At 50.2% G+C, this 19,563-nt stretch overlaps 1 protein-coding gene across 2 annotated transcripts in view; it reads left to right on the top strand.

Moving 5' to 3' along the window:
- The window catches only part of LOC110524678 (zinc finger CCCH domain-containing protein 3), a 115,615-nt gene extending 96,471 nt beyond the window's left edge, over window positions 1-19,144 (top strand). For both annotated transcript variants that reach the window (XM_036978563.1, XM_036978561.1), the window contains exons 10-12: window positions 11,746-11,915; window positions 14,540-14,709; window positions 18,813-19,144. In XM_036978563.1, the coding sequence (XP_036834458.1) occupies window positions 11,746-11,915; window positions 14,540-14,709; window positions 18,813-18,859 (387 nt within the window). In that variant the 3' untranslated portion in view covers window positions 18,860-19,144. The remainder of the gene's footprint in view (window positions 1-11,745; window positions 11,916-14,539; window positions 14,710-18,812) is intronic.
- Window positions 19,145-19,563: the final 419 nt, after the last annotated feature.

Raw genomic sequence — 19,563 nt, 5'->3', positions numbered from 1 at the left:
TCTGACCGCTACACACACACACTCTGATCGCTACACACACACTCTGACCGCTACACACACACACTCTGACCGCTACACACACACACTCTGACCGCTACACACACACTCTGACCGCTACACACACACTCTGACCGCTACACACACACACTCTGACCGCTACACACACACACTCTGACCGCTACACACACACACTCTGACCGCTACACACACACACTCTGACCGCTACACACACACTCTGACCGCTACACACACACACTCTGACCGCTACACACACACACTCTGACCGCTACACACACACTCTGACGGCTACACACACACACTCTGACCGCTACACACACACTCTGACCGCTACACACACACACTCTGACCGCTACACACACACTCTGACCGCTACACACACACTCTGACCGCTACACACACACATTCTGACCGCTACACACACACACTCTGACCGCTACACACACACACTCTGACCGCTACACACACACACTCTGACCGCTACACACACACTCTGACCGCTACACACACACACACTCTGACCGCTACACACACACACTCTGACCGCTACACACACACACTCTGACCGCCACACACACACACTCTGACCGCCACACACACACACTCTGACCGCTACACACACACTCTGACTGCTACACACACACACACTCTGACCGCTACACACACACACTCTGACCGCTACAAACACACACTCTGACCGCTACACACACACACTCTGACCGCTACACACACACACTCTGACCGCTACACACACACACTCTGACCGCTACACACACACACTCTGACCGCTACACACACACACTCTGACACACTCTGACCGCTACACACACACACTCTGACCGCCACACACACTCTGACCGCCACACACACACACTCTGACCGCCACACACACACACACTCTGACCGCCACACACACACACTCTGACCGCTACACACACACACACTCTGACCGCTACACACACACACACTCTGACCGCTACACACACACTCTGACCGCTACACACACACTCTGACCGCTACAGACACACACACTCTGACCGCTACACACACACACTCTGACCGCTACACACACACACTCTGACCGCTACACACACACACTCTGACCGCTACACACACACACTCTGACCGCTACACACACACACACTCTGACCGCTACACACACACTCTGACCGCTACACACACACACACTCTGACCGCTACACACACACACACTCTGACCGCTACACACACACACACACTCTGACCGCTACACACACACACACTCTGACCGCTACACACACACACACTCTGACCGCTACACACACACACTCTGACCGCTACACACACACACTCTGACCGCTACACACACACACTCTCTGACCGCTACACACACACACTCTGACCGCTACACACACACACTCTGATCGCTACACACACACTCTGACCGCTACACACACACACTCTGACCGCTACACACACACACACACTCTGACCGCTACACACACACTCTGACCGCTACACACACACTCTGACCGCTACACACACACTCTGACCGCTACACACACACTCTGACCGCTACACACACACACTCTGACCGCTACACACACACACTCTCTGACCGCTACATACACACACTCTGACCGCTACACACACACACTCTGATCGCTACACACACACTCTGACCGCTACACACACACACTCTGACCGCTACACACACACACACTCTTACCGCTACACACACACACTCTGACCGCTACACACACACTCTGACCGCTACACACACACTCTGACCGCTACACACACACTCTGACCGCTACACACACACACTCTGACCGCTACACACACACACTCTGACCGCTACACACACACACTCTGACCGCTACACGCACACACTCGACCGCTACACACACACACTCTGACCGCTACACACACACTCTGACCGCTACACACACACATTCTGACCGCTACACACACACACTCTGACCGCTACAGACACACACTCTGACCGCTACAGACACACACTCTGACCGCTACACACACACACTCTGACCGCTACAGACACACACTCTGACCGCTACAGACACACACTCTGACCGCTACACACACACACTCTGACCGCTACACACACACTCTGACCGCTACACACACACACTCTGACCGCTACACACACACACTCTGACCGCTACACACACACTCTGACGGCTACACACACACACTCTGACCGCTACACACACACTCTGACCGCTACACACACACACTCTGACCGCTACACACACACTCTGACCGCTACACACACACACTCTGACCGCTACAGACACACACTCTGACCGCTACAGACACACACTCTGACCGCTACACACACACACTCTGACCGCTACACACACACTCTGACCGCTACACACACACACTCTGACCGCTACACACACACACTCTGACCGCTACACACACACTCTGACGGCTACACACACACACTCTGACCGCTACACACACACTCTGACCGCTACACACACACACTCTGACCGCTACACACACACTCTGACCGCTACACACACACTCTGACCGCTACACACACACATTCTGACCGCTACACACACACACTCTGACCGCTACACACACACACTCTGACCGCTACACACACACTCTGACCGCTACACACACACTCTGACCGCTACACACACACATTCTGACCGCTACACACACACACTCTGACCGCTACACACACACACTCTGACCGCTACACACACACACTCTGACCGCTACACACACACACTCTGACCGCTACACACACACACTCTGACCGCTACACACACACACTCTGACCGCCACACACACACACTCTGACCGCCACACACACACACACTCTGACCGCCACACACACACACTCTGACCGCTACACACACACACACTCTGACCGCTACACACACACACACTCTGACCGCTACACACACACTCTGACCGCTACACACACACTCTGACCGCTACAGACACACACACTCTGACCGCTACACACACACACTCTGACCGCTACACACACACTCTGACCGCTACACACACACACTCTGACCGCTACACACACACACTCTGACCGCTACACACACACACTCTGACCGCTACACACACACACTCTGACCGCTACACACACACACACTCTGACCGCTACACACACACACACTCTGACCGCTACACACACACACACTCTGACCGCTACACACACACACACACTCTGACCGCTACACACACACACACACTCTGACCGCTACACACACACACACACTCTGACCGCTACACACACACACACTCTGACCGCTACACACACACACTCTGACCGCTACACACACACACTCTGACCGCTACACACACACACTCTGACCGCTACACACACACACACTCTGACCGCTACACACACACTCTGACCGCTACACACACACACACTCTGACCGCTACACACACACACACACTCTGACCGCTACACACACACACACACTCTGACCGCTACACACACACACACACTCTGACCGCTACACACACACACACTCTGACCGCTACACACACACACTCTGACCGCTACACACACACACTCTGACCGCTACACACACACACTCTGACCGCTACACACACACACTCTGACCGCTACACACACACACTCTGACCGCCACACACACACACTCTGACCGCCACACACACACACTCTGACCGCTACACACACACACTCTGACCGCTACACGCACACACGCTGACCGCCACACGCACACACTCTGACCGCCACACACACACACTCTGACCGCTACACACACACTCTGACTGCTACACACACACACTCTGACCGCTACACACACACACTCTGACCGCTACACACACACACTCTGACCGCTACACACACACACTCTGACGCTACACACACACTCTGACCGCTACACACACACACTCTGACCGCTACACACACACACTCTGACCGCTACACACACACTCTGACCGCTACACACACACACACTCTGACCGCTACACACACACACACACTCTGACCGCTACACACACACACACACACTCTGACCGCTACACACACACACACTCTGACCGCTACACACACACACACTCTGACCGCTACACACACACACTCTGACCGCTACACACACACACTCTGACCGCTACACACACACACTCTCTGACCGCTACACACACACACTCTGACCGCTACACACACACACTCTGATCGCTACACACACACTCTGACCGCTACACACACACATTCTGACCGCTACACACACACACTCTGACCGCTACAGACACACACTCTGACCGCTACACACACACTCTGACCGCTACACACACACTCTGACCGCTACACACACACATTCTGACCGCTACACACACACACTCTGACCGCTACAGACACACACTCTGACCGCTACAGACACACACTCTGACCGCTACACACACACACTCTGACCGCTACACACACACTCTGACCGCTACACACACACACTCTGACCGCTACACACACACACTCTGACCGCTACACACACACTCTGACGGCTACACACACACACTCTGACCGCTACACACACACTCTGACCGCTACACACACACACTCTGACCGCTACACACACACTCTGACCGCTACACACACACACTCTGACCGCTACACACACACATTCTGACCGCTACACACACACACTCTGACCGCTACACACACACACTCTGACCGCTACACACACACTCTGACCGCTACACACACACTCTGACCGCTACACACACACATTCTGACCGCTACACACACACACTCTGACCGCTACACACACACACTCTGACCGCTACACACACACACTCTGACCGCTACACACACACACTCTGACCGCTACACACACACACTCTGACCGCTACACACACACACTCTGACCGCCACACACACACACACTCTGACCGCCACACACACACACACTCTGACCGCCACACACACACACTCTGACCGCTACACACACACACACTCTGACCGCTACACACACACACACTCTGACCGCTACACACACACTCTGACCGCTACACACACACTCTGACCGCTACAGACACACACACTCTGACCGCTACACACACACACTCTGACCGCTACACACACACTCTGACCGCTACACACACACACTCTGACCGCTACACACACACACTCTGACCGCTACACACACACACTCTGACCGCTACACACACACACTCTGACCGCTACACACACACACACTCTGACCGCTACACACACACTCTGACCGCTACACACACACACACTCTGACCGCTACACACACACACACACTCTGACCGCTACACACACACACACACTCTGACCGCTACACACACACACACACTCTGACCGCTACACACACACACACTCTGACCGCTACACACACACACTCTGACCGCTACACACACACACTCTGACCGCTACACACACACACTCTGACCGCTACACACACACACACTCTGACCGCTACACACACACTCTGACCGCTACACACACACACACTCTGACCGCTACACACACACACACACTCTGACCGCTACACACACACACACACTCTGACCGCTACACACACACACACACTCTGACCGCTACACACACACACACTCTGACCGCTACACACACACACTCTGACCGCTACACACACACACTCTGACCGCTACACACACACACTCTGACCGCTACACACACACACTCTGACCGCTACACACACACACTCTGACCGCCACACACACACACTCTGACCGCCACACACACACACTCTGACCGCTACACACACACACTCTGACCGCTACACGCACACACGCTGACCGCCACACGCACACACTCTGACCGCCACACACACACACTCTGACCGCTACACACACACTCTGACTGCTACACACACACACTCTGACCGCTACACACACACACTCTGACCGCTACACACACACACTCTGACCGCTACACACACACACTCTGACGCTACACACACACTCTGACCGCTACACACACACACTCTGACCGCTACACACACACACTCTGACCGCTACACACACACTCTGACCGCTACACACACACACACTCTGACCGGTACACACACACACACACTCTGACCGCTACACACACACACACACTCTGACCGCTACACACACACACACTCTGACCGCTACACACACACACACTCTGACCGCTACACACACACACTCTGACCGCTACACACACACACTCTGACCGCTACACACACACACTCTCTGACCGCTACACACACACACTCTGACCGCTACACACACACACTCTGATCGCTACACACACACTCTGACCGCTACACACACACATTCTGACCGCTACACACACACACTCTGACCGCTACAGACACACACTCTGACCGCTACAGACACACACTCTGACCGCTACACACACACACTCTGACCGCTACACACACACTCTGACCGCTACACACACACACTCTGACCGCTACACACACACACTCTGACCGCTACACACACACTCTGACGGCTACACACACACACTCTGACCGCTACACACACACTCTGACCGCTACACACACACACTCTGACCGCTACACACACACTCTGACCGCTACACACACACTCTGACCGCTACACACACACATTCTGACCGCTACACACACACACTCTGACCGCTACACACACACACTCTGACCGCTACACACACACTCTGACCGCTACACACACACTCTGACCGCTACACACACACATTCTGACCGCTACACACACACACTCTGACCGCTACACACACACACTCTGACCGCTACACACACACACTCTGACCGCTACACACACACACTCTGACCGCTACACACACACACTCTGACCGCCACACACACACACTCTGACCGCCACACACACACACACTCTGACCGCCACACACACACACTCTGACCGCTACACACACACACACTCTGACCGCTACACACACACACACTCTGACCGCTACACACACACTCTGACCGCTACACACACACTCTGACCGCTACAGACACACACACTCTGACCGCTACACACACACACTCTGACCGCTACACACACACTCTGACCGCTACACACACACACTCTGACCGCTACACACACACACTCTGACCGCTACACACACACACTCTGACCGCTACACACACACACTCTGACCGCTACACACACACACACTCTGACCGCTACACACACACTCTGACCGCTACACACACACACACTCTGACCGCTACACACACACACACACTCTGACCGCTACACACACACACACACTCTGACCGCTACACACACACACACACTCTGACCGCTACACACACACACACTCTGACCGCTACACACACACACTCTGACCGCTACACACACACACTCTGACCGCTACACACACACACTCTGACCGCTACACACACACACACTCTGACCGCTAACACACACTCTGACCGCTACACACACACACACTCTGACCGCTACACACACACACACACTCTGACCGCTACACACACACACACACTCTGACCGCTACACACACACACACACTCTGACCGCTACACACACACACACTCTGACCGCTACACACACACACTCTGACCGCTACACACACACACTCTGACCGCTACACACACACACTCTGACCGCTACACACACACACTCTGACCGCTACACACACACACTCTGACCGCCACACACACACACTCTGACCGCCACACACACACACTCTGACCGCTACACACACACACTCTGACCGCTACACGCACACACGCTGACCGCCACACGCACACACTCTGACCGCCACACACACACACTCTGACCGCTACACACACACTCTGACTGCTACACACACACACTCTGACCGCTACACACACACACTCTGACCGCTACACACACACACTCTGACCGCTACACACACACACTCTGACGCTACACACACACTCTGACCGCTACACACACACACTCTGACCGCTACACACACACACTCTGACCGCTACACACACACTCTGACCGCTACACACACACTCTGACCGCTACACACACACACACTCTGACCGCTACACACACACACACACTCTGACCGCTACACACACACACACTCTGACCGCTACACACACACACACTCTGACCGCTACACACACACACTCTGACCGCTACACACACACACTCTGACCGCTACACACACACACTCTGACCGCTACACACACACACTCTCTGACCGCTACACACACACACTCTGACCGCTACACACACACACTCTGATCGCTACACACACACTCTGACCGCTACACACACACACTCTGACCGCTACACACACACACACTCTGACCGCTACACACACACACTCTGACCGCTACACACACACTCTGACCGCTACACACACACTCTGACCGCTACACACACACTCTGACCGCTACACACACACACTCTGACCGCTACACACACACACTCTCTGACCGCTACATACACACACTCTGACCGCTACACACACACACTCTGATCGCTACACACACACTCTGACCGCTACACACACACACTCTGACCGCTACACACACACACTCTGACCGCCACACACACACACTCTGACCGCCACACACACACACTCTGACCGCTACACACACACACTCTGACCGCTACACGCACACACGCTGACCGCCACACGCACACACTCTGACCGCCACACACACACACTCTGACCGCTACACACACACTCTGACTGCTACACACACACACTCTGACCGCTACACACACACACTCTGACCGCTACACACACACACTCTGACCGCTACACACACACACTCTGACGCTACACACACACTCTGACCGCTACACACACACACTCTGACCGCTACACACACACACTCTGACCGCTACACACACACTCTGACCGCTACACACACACACACTCTGACCGCTACACACACACACACACTCTGACCGCTACACACACACACACACTCTGACCGCTACACACACACACACTCTGACCGCTACACACACACACACTCTGACCGCTACACACACACACTCTGACCGCTACACACACACACTCTGACCGCTACACACACACACTCTCTGACCGCTACACACACACACTCTGACCGCTACACACACACACTCTGATCGCTACACACACACTCTGACCGCTACACACACACACTCTGACCGCTACACACACACACACTCTGACCGCTACACACACACACTCTGACCGCTACACACACACTCTGACCGCTACACACACACTCTGACCGCTACACACACACTCTGACCGCTACACACACACACTCTGACCGCTACACACACACACTCTCTGACCGCTACATACACACACTCTGACCGCTACACACACACACTCTGATCGCTACACACACACTCTGACCGCTACACACACACACTCTGACCGCTACACACACACACACTCTTACCGCTACACACACACACTCTGACCGCTACACACACACTCTGACCGCTACACACACACTCTGACCGCTACACACACACTCTGACCGCTACACACACACACTCTGACCGCTACACACACACACTCTGACCGCTACACACACACACTCTGACCGCTACACGCACACACTCGACCGCTACACACACACACTCTGACCGCTACACACACACTCTGACCGCTACACACACACATTCTGACCGCTACACACACACACTCTGACCGCTACACACACACACTCTGACCGCTACAGACACACACTCTGACCGCTACACACACACACTCTGACCGCTACACACACACTCTGACCGCTACACACACACTCTGACCGCTACACACACACACTCTGACCGCTACACACACACTCTGACCGCTACACACACACTCTGACCGCTACACACACACATTCTGACCGCTACACACACACACTCTGACCGCTACACACACACACTCTGACCGCTACACACACACTCTGACCGCTACACACACACTCTGACCGCTACACACACACATTCTGACCGCTACACACACACACTCTGACCGCTACACACACACACTCTGACCGCTACACACACACACTCTGACCGCTACACACACACACTCTGACCGCTACACACACACACTCTGACCGCCACACACACACACTCTGACCGCCACACACACACACTCTGACCGCCACACACACACACACTCTGACCGCCACACACACACACTCTGACCGCTACACACACACACACTCTGACCGCTACACACACACACACTCTGACCGCTACACACACACTCTGACCGCTACACACACACTCTGACCGCTACAGACACACACACTCTGACCGCTACAGACACACACTCTGACCGCTACACACACACTCTGACCGCTACACACACACACTCTGACCGCTACACACACACACTCTGACCGCTACACACACACACTCTGACCGCTACACACACACACTCTGACCGCTACACACACACACACTCTGACCGCTACACACACACACACTCTGACCGCTACACACACACACACTCTGACCGCTACACACACACACACACTCTGACCGCTACACACACACACACACCCTGACCGCTACACACACACACACACTCTGACCGCTACACACACACACACTCTGACCGCTACACACACACACTCTGACCGCTACACACACACACTCTGACCGCTACACACACACACTCTGACCGCTACACACACACACTCTGACCGCTACACACACACACTCTGACCGCCACACACACACACTCTGACCGCCACACGCACACACTCTGACCGCTACACGCACACACTCTGACCGCTACACGCACACACGCTGACCGCCACACGCACACACTCTGACCGCCACACACACACACTCTGACCGCTACACACACACTCTGACTGCTACACACACACACTCTGACCGCTACACACACACACTCTGACCGCTACACACACACACTCTGACCGCTACACACACACACTCTGACGCTACACACACACTCTGACCGCTACACACACACACTCTGACCGCTACACACACACACTCTGACCGCTACACACACACACTCTGACCGCTACACACACACACTCTGACCGCTACACACACACACACTCTGACCGCCACACACACACACTCTGACCGCCACACACACACACTCTGACCGCCACACACACACACACTGACCGCCACACACACACACTCTGACCGCCACACACACACACACTCTGACCGCCACACACACACACACTCTGACCGCTACACACACACTCTGACCGCTACACACACACACTCTGACCGCTACACACACACTCTGACCGCTACACACACACACTCTGACCGCTACACACACACACACTCTGACCGCTACACACACACTCTGACCGCTACACACACACTCTGACCGCTACACACACACACACACTCTGACCGCTACACACACACACACTCTGACCGCTACACACACACACACTCTGACCGCTACACACACACACACTCTGACCGCTACACACACACACACTCTGACCGCTACACACACACACACTCTGACCGCTACACACACACACACTCTGACCGCTACACACACACACACTCTGACCGCTACACACACACACACTCTGACCGCTACACACACACATTCTGACCGCTACACACACACACTATGACCGCTACACACACACACCTGAAACACAGAGTAACTCACCACACACATCCCATGTCCGCTTCCTGTGATCTGTTAGGCTGTGTTTTATGTCTATCCTCTCCTCTGACCTCTCCTCTGACCTCTCCTCTGTCCTCTCCTCTGACCTCCTCAGTGTAAGAAGAAGCACACCCTGGTGTGTCCAGACTTCTCCAGTACTGGCTCCTGTCCCCAAGGGGCCCATTGTAAGCTCCAGCACCGTCAGAGGGCCAAACGCACCACTCCTAATGCCAGGGCAACTACAGGCCCCTCCGCCACCCCGGCCAAGAAGGCCCGTACCAAGAGGTCAGGACACAGGCTCTCGGTCAAGATAATCAAGCAATAAACCCAATGTCATTTCAACCAGTTTTACCCATTAGAAAGTGGAATGGAATAAATGTAATGAACATTTGAAATGTAACAATAAGTCTTGGAACTCCCTCTCCCGGATCCGGGAGAATTGTCATCAACTGACACTAATTAGCATAACGCAACAGACAAAAAATATTACTAGAAAATATTCATATTCATGAAATCACAAGTGAAATATATTGAAACACAGCTTAGCCTTTTGTTAATCACCCTGTCATCTCAGATTTGGAAATTATGCTTTACAGCCAAAACAAGACAAGCATTTGTGTAAGTTTATCGATAGCCTAGCATAGCATTATGCCTAGCTAGCAGCAGGCAACCTGGTCACGAAAATCAGAAAAGCAATCAAATTAAATCGTTTACCTTTGATTAGCTTCGGATGTTTTCACTCACGAGACTCCCAGTTAAATAGCAAATGTTCCTTTTTTCCGAAATAGCTCGTTAGTTCTTCACGTTTGGCTGAGAATTCGACCGGAAATTGTGGTCACGATAACGCCGAAAAATATTCCAAATTATCTCCATAATATCAACAGAAACATGGCAAACTTTGTTTATAATCAATCCTCAAGGTGTTTTTCAAATATCTATTCGATAATACACTGCTCAAAAAAATAAAGGGAACACTAAAATAACACATCCTAGATCTGAATGAATGAAATATTCTTATTAAATACTTTTTTCTTTACATAGTTGAATGTGCTGACAACAAAATCACACAAAAATTATCAATGGAAATCAAATTTATCAACCCATGGAGGTCTGTATTTGGAGTCACACTCAAAATTAAAGTGGAAAACCACACTACAGGCTGATCCAACTTTGATGTAATGTCCTTAAAACAAGTCAAAATGAGGCTCAGTAGTGTGTGTGGCCTCCACGTGCCTGTATGACCTCCCTACAATGCCTGGGCATGCTCCTGATGAGGTGGCGGATGGTCTCCTGAGGGATCTCCTCCCAGACCTGGACTAAAGCATCCGCCAACTCCCGGACAGTCTGTGGTGCAACGTGGCGTTGGTGGATGGAGCGAGACGTGATATCCCAGATGTGCTCAATTGGATTCAGGTCTGGGGAACGGGCGGGCCAGTCCATAGCATCAATGCCTTCCTCTTGTAGGAACTGCTGACACACTCCAGCCACATGAGGTCTAGCATTGTCTTGCATTAGGAGGAACCCAGGGCCAACCGCACCAGCATATGGTCTCACAAGGGGTCTGAGGATCTCATCTCGGTACCTAATGGCAGTCAGGCTACCTCTGGTGAGCACATGGAGGGCTGTACGGCCCCCCAAAGAAATGCCACCCCACACCATGACTGACCCACCGCCAAACCGGAGGATGTTGCAGGCAGCAGAACGTTCTCCACGGCGTCTCCAGACTCTGTCACGTGCTCAGTGTGAACCTGCTTTCATCTGTGAAGAGCACAGGGCGCCAGTGGGGAATTTGACAATCTTGGTGTTCTCTGGCAAATGCCAAACATCCTGCACGGTGTTGGGCTGTAAGCACAACCCCCACCTGTGGACGTCGAGCCCCCATACCACCCTCATGGAGTCTGTTTCTGACCGTTTGAGCAGACACATGCACATTTGTGGCCTGCTGGAGGTCATTTTGCAGGGCTCTGGCAGTGCTCCTCCTGCTCCTCCTTGCACAATGGCAGAGGTAGCGGTCCTGCTGCTGGATTGTTGCCCTCCTATGGCCTCCTCCACGTCTCCTGATATACTGGCCTGTCTCCTGGTAGCACCTCCATGCTCTGGACACGCTGACAGACACAGCAAACCTTCTTGCCACAGCTCGCATTGATGTTCCATCCTGGATGAGCTGCACTACCTGAGCCACTTGTGTGGGTTGTAGACTCCATCTCATGCTACCACTAGAGTGAAAGCACCGCCAGCATTCAAAAGTGACCAAAACATCAGCCAGGAAGCATAGGAACTGAGAAGTGGTCTGTGGTCCCCACCTGCAGAACCACTCCTTTATTGGGGGTGTCTTGCTAATAGCCTATAATTTCCACCTGTTGTCTATTCCATTTGCACAACAGCATGTCTATTACGCAGGAATTACTCTAAGAGCCCTCAGCCAGACACTTACGTAATGTAGTCGTTTACGCTCATTCTTCAACATAAAGGCGTGAAACTACGTCAAAATGCTGTCGACACCTTGGGGAATACGTAGAAAAAGGAATCTGGTTGATAGCCCATTCACTGCTCAATAGGGACGCATCGGAACGCAGAGCTTTCAAAACATGAGTCACTTCCTGATTGGATTTTTCTCAGGCTTCCGCCTGAAATATCAGTTCTGTTATACTCACAGACAATATTTTTACAGTTTTGGAAACTTTAGAGTGTTTTCTATCCTAGGATGTCAATTATATGCATATTCTAGAATCTTGTCCTGACAAAATAGCCCGTTTTACTTTGGGAACGTTATTTTTCCAAAAATGAAAATAGTGCCCCCTAGTTTCAAGAGGTTTTAATAGACAAAAGTAATACAATATACAAAATATGTTTTGTTCAGATATGTACAGATTGAATGAATCACAGCGGATGTTTTCTCCTCCCTCCAGGACCAGCCTGTCAGTGCTTCTCCCTCAGGGTTCTGCTCAGGCAGATCCATCGACACCCTCGTCCTCAGGTCGTCACAACACCAAGCTGCCATCCTTCATCTCCCTTTCCAGCTCCCCAGAGGATGCAGATGCTCCCGACACGCCCCCCGCCGACACGTCAAAGGTCACAGGTGAGAGGGCATACAGTGATCAGGAAGGTTATGGTCCAGTTCAGGGTTGTGTCCTACAGAGGTCAGGAAACCGTCTCTGTGGATGCCATGTTGGCTCCTATGGAACACAACCTGACCTGGAGGGTTCATCAAACAGAACGTTGGAACATTGTGGTGATCATTGTAAGCACAGGGATTCATCCAGCTGGCCCAATTGTTTAAGACATAGCTCAGATATAGCCCACCGCTAATCCAGGATGGTTAATGAATTATTCAAATAAAATTATAAATAAACAAACACAAATTGCCATGAGGTAAATATTAGTGAAGGGGAAAATAAGGATGTGGAACCCCTTGATATTGGTGTACTTGTTAATGTTTTAGGAGGGTGGTACTGGCTGCAGTAGAATATAAGATTTGATAATACTTAACTGGGAGGGTAATAATGTGTAGTGGTAGAGGGGTAATAATATTTTGGTTTGGGGCGAGAGGGAGGCACAGCTGAACTCTCTGTTGACAGACTGATAGATACAGGATTAGGCAAGGGCCTCTCATTCTCCCTGTCTCCCCCTCTATCTCTGCCCCTCCCTGACAGAGAGGATCCCCCGATCTCACACTCACACACACGTTTACTTTCACTGTCCAGTTATGAAACCCAACGATGAATCCGTGAACAGACACCACAAACTAATTTACCACTTCAATTCCCTTTTTCCCTCCTCCATATTGTCTTTCAGTAAGGGTTTATGTTAACAATGTCAACACAATCTATCTTCCTAATGCCAAATAGATGGTTATTATATCATTATTACATAGTACCATGACATTTCTGAATAAATAGCAGGAAAATAACAACTATAAAATACACCATAACCTCACTTTCTCTTCGTCTGCCATCTCTCTCTCGACGTCTGTCTTGGTTCATATTAAGTTGCTCTTCTCCAGGAAACAACTATGACCTTTGACCTGACGCTGTGTCGTCTAGACAGCCTGCCTGGCGCTCCCTTAACGCTAGCTATCATACCACACATGTCACACACATGGACTTAGTCTCTTTCCATCCATCTCAGTGTATCTTTCTCCCTTTACATTCAAATCAAATCAAATGTATTTATATAGCCCTTCGTACATCAGCTGATATCTCAAAGTGCTGTACAGAAACCCAGCCTAAAACCCCAAACAGCAAGCAATGCAGGTGTAGAAGCACGGTGGCTAGAAAAAACTCCCTAGAAAGGCCAAAACCTAGGAAGAAACCTAGAGAGGAACCAGGCTATGTGGGGTGGCCAGTCCTCTTCTGGCTGTGCCGGGTGGAGATTATAACAGAACATGGCCAAGATGTTCAAATGTTCATAAAGGACCAGCATGGTCCAATAATAATAAGGCAGAACAGTTGAAACTGGAGCAGCAGCACGGCCAGGTGGACTGGGGACAGCAAGGAGTCATCATGTCAGGTAGTCCTGAGGCATGGTCCTAGGGCTCAGGTCCTCCGAGAGAGAGAAAGAAAGAATTAGAGAGAGCACACTTAAATTCACACAGGACACCGAATAGGACAGGAGAAGTACTCCAGATATAACAAACTGACCCTAGCCCCCCGACACATAAAATACTGCAGCATAAATACTGGAGGCTGAGACAGGAGGGGTCAGGAGACACTGGGGCCCCATCCGAGGACATTGACTCTCTCTTTCACCCCCCCCCCTCTCTGTCTCATTCTCTCTTTCTCCTCTTCTCTCTTTCTTTCCTCTCCCTCAACCCTCACTTCATCCCAGCTCTAGTCTCTAGTAGGTCTTTGGGGCCTTGCCTGCGTCATTGGTTATTCCTGGCTGGGTTGGCCGTAGTACATGCTGACTGGGGTGGACACTAGGGGTGGATGCTAGGGGTGTGTGTGTGTGTGTACACACTATACATATATATATATATATACACTATATACACACCATATACACACACATGGTATATATATATTATATATGTATGTGTGTATATATATACACACATATATACAGTGGGCAAAAACGTATTTAGTCAGCCACCAATTGTGCAAGTTCTCCCACTTAAAACGATGAGAGATGTAATTTTCATCATAGGTACACTTCAGCTATGACAGACAAAATGAGAAGAAAAACAATCCAGAAAATCACATTGTATGATTTTTAATTTATTTATTTGCAAATTATGGTGGAAAATAAGTATTTGGTCAATAACAAAAGTTTATCTCAATACTTTGTCATTGCCAACAAAGGGTATATAACAGAGGTCAAACGTTTTCTGAAAGACTTTACAAGGTTTTCACAAACTGTTGCTGTTATTTTGGCACATTCCTCCATGCAGATCACCTCTAGAGCAGTGATGTTTTGGGGCTGTTGCTGGGCAACACAGACTTTCAACTCCCTCCAAAGATTTTCTATGGGGTTGAGATCTGGAGACTGGCTAGGCCACTCCAGGACCTTGAAATGCTTCTTACGAAGCCACTCCTTCGTTGCCCGGGCGGTGTGTTTGGGATCATTGTCATGCTGAAAGACCCTCTATATATATAAACGCGATCTGAACGGTGTCTTTTTTATGCAGGAATCTCCTTGCGAATGATTTTGCCGAAGATTGTATCATATATATATATATATATATATACATATATATATATATATATATATATACATATATATATACATATATATATATATATATATATATATATACATATATATATACATATATATATATATATATACATATATATATATATATATATATACATATATATATACATACATACATATGTGTATGTATATATATATGTATGTATGTGCTTTAGTCTACTGAGCCTAATTTTGACTTGTTTTAAGGACATTACATCAAAGTTGGATCAGCCTGTAGTGTGGTTTTCCACTTTAATTTTGTGTGACTCCAAATCCAGACCTCCATGGGTTGATAAATTTGATTTCCATTGATAGTTTTCGTGTGATTTTGTTGTCAGCACATTCAACTATGTAAAGAAACAAGTATTTAATAAGAATATTTCATTCATTCAGATCTAGGATGTGTTATTTTAGTGTTCCCTTTATTTTTTTGAGCAGTGTATGTATATACATACACACACACACACACCATATATATATATATATACACACACCCACACTATATACGCACACACTATACACACACACACACTATATAGACACACATACACACTATGTAAACTCACTATATACACATACACACAATATACACTCATATACACACACGTATACTATATATATATATATATACACACACACTTATATAGGCATACAGACACACAGCCCTCCTGAGCCACAGCAAGGGGTCTGTCCTTACACACACACCACCACCCTTTCTCTATGTCCAGTGCAGTTAAGTGTTACTAATGACCGCTGGTTTACCCCCCAATACACACTCACTCCTCACTCAGACACTCACACCCCTGTGGCTCGTTAAGGGTGGAGAGCAGCCAAATGAGCTCCTCTCCACTTTACATAAATTTGCCCAGACGCTATGCATCACTTCCAGGGCGCGCGCACACACACATATCACTGTTCTCCCATTCATTCAGTTCCCAGTTTGCTCATCAGCGGTGATGCCATCACTCAGCCTTTCAGTAGGACAGAGAGCCCTACGTTTTTCACCCATTCACATCCTCAGACACACCATCAGTCTCTCTCTCTCTCTCTCTCTCTCTCTCACACACACACACAGCCTTGTCATTTCGCACACCAATGGTGGTTGTAGAATTATCTCTCTGCTGTCTGACATGTTTAGTTTTGTTGGTGTCTTTAATCTCAATCTGTTTCTGTCTTCTGTCTGCCTGTCTGTCTGCCTGTCTGTCTGCCTGTCTGTCTGTCTGTCTGTCTGTCTGTCTGTCTGCCTGCCTGTCTGTCTGTCTGTCTGCCTGTCTGTCTGTCTGTCTGTCTGTGTCTGTCTGTTTGCCTGTCTGTCTCTGTCTGTCTGTCTGCCTGCCTGTTTGCCTGTCTGTCTGCCTGCCTATTTGTCTTCCTGTCTGCCTGCCTGCCTGCCTGCCTGCCTGCCTGCCTGTCTGCCTGTCTGTCTGCCTGTCTGTCTGCCTGTCTGTCTGACGGTCTGTCTGCCTGCCTTTCTGTCGTCCTCCACAGAGAGAACACTGCAGCTCATGCCTCGACTCCAGAACTACAGGAGCTAGAATGGATTCTGCCTGAACATCACCAAATTAACTTTGAAAATACTACAGAGACGTATGTATTGAATGCTAATGGCAGCGCTGAGGTTTCTGACTCACATATATATCTCACCTCTACCATACTCAGGGTCTATAATGTCGTGCTCTTGTTAAAGTTGTTCTGTGGACTCATACATTTCATATAGCAATGATGTTTTTAATACAGATTTGATTGATATGTGAACATGTTTTGGTTCTTTGTAAATTGGAGATTGAATAATTTTGAATAAAACGAATGTTATTACTGTACATGCCTTTGTTGTGCTCTTAGGTCAGGTTGTGTGTGTGTCTGTGTGCATGCGTGCGTTTGTGCGTGCGCTTGCATGCGAGGTGATGACAGGAGCAGCAGTGCCCTGAGACCAGGTCATGGAGAAGAGACACTTGAGTACAGTGACATCACCATACCAAGTGTGTGTGACTATCTGTGTATTTATAGAACGTTGTTTGGGTCTTTGCGTGTCAAAAAACACTATTTAACGTGTCAAATAAGCTTGTTGACCAATCAGGACCCGAATATGACTGTACGTCACAATCTTTTAAGACGTTCACAAATTTGACCTAGTTATTACACAATAATTACACTATCACTCGTATTTCATGTCACAACGATTCGCGGAAACGTATGCTATGACCCTGGTAAAGTCTTGTCTCGTGCACCTGCCACTACT

The sequence above is a fragment of the Oncorhynchus mykiss genome, chromosome 5 (assembly GCF_013265735.2).
Source record: "Oncorhynchus mykiss isolate Arlee chromosome 5, USDA_OmykA_1.1, whole genome shotgun sequence".
Lineage (NCBI taxonomy): Eukaryota > Metazoa > Chordata > Actinopteri > Salmoniformes > Salmonidae > Oncorhynchus > Oncorhynchus mykiss.
The sequence above is the reverse complement of the archived record's forward strand: the minus strand, read 5'-3'. Positions and strand labels throughout refer to the sequence as shown.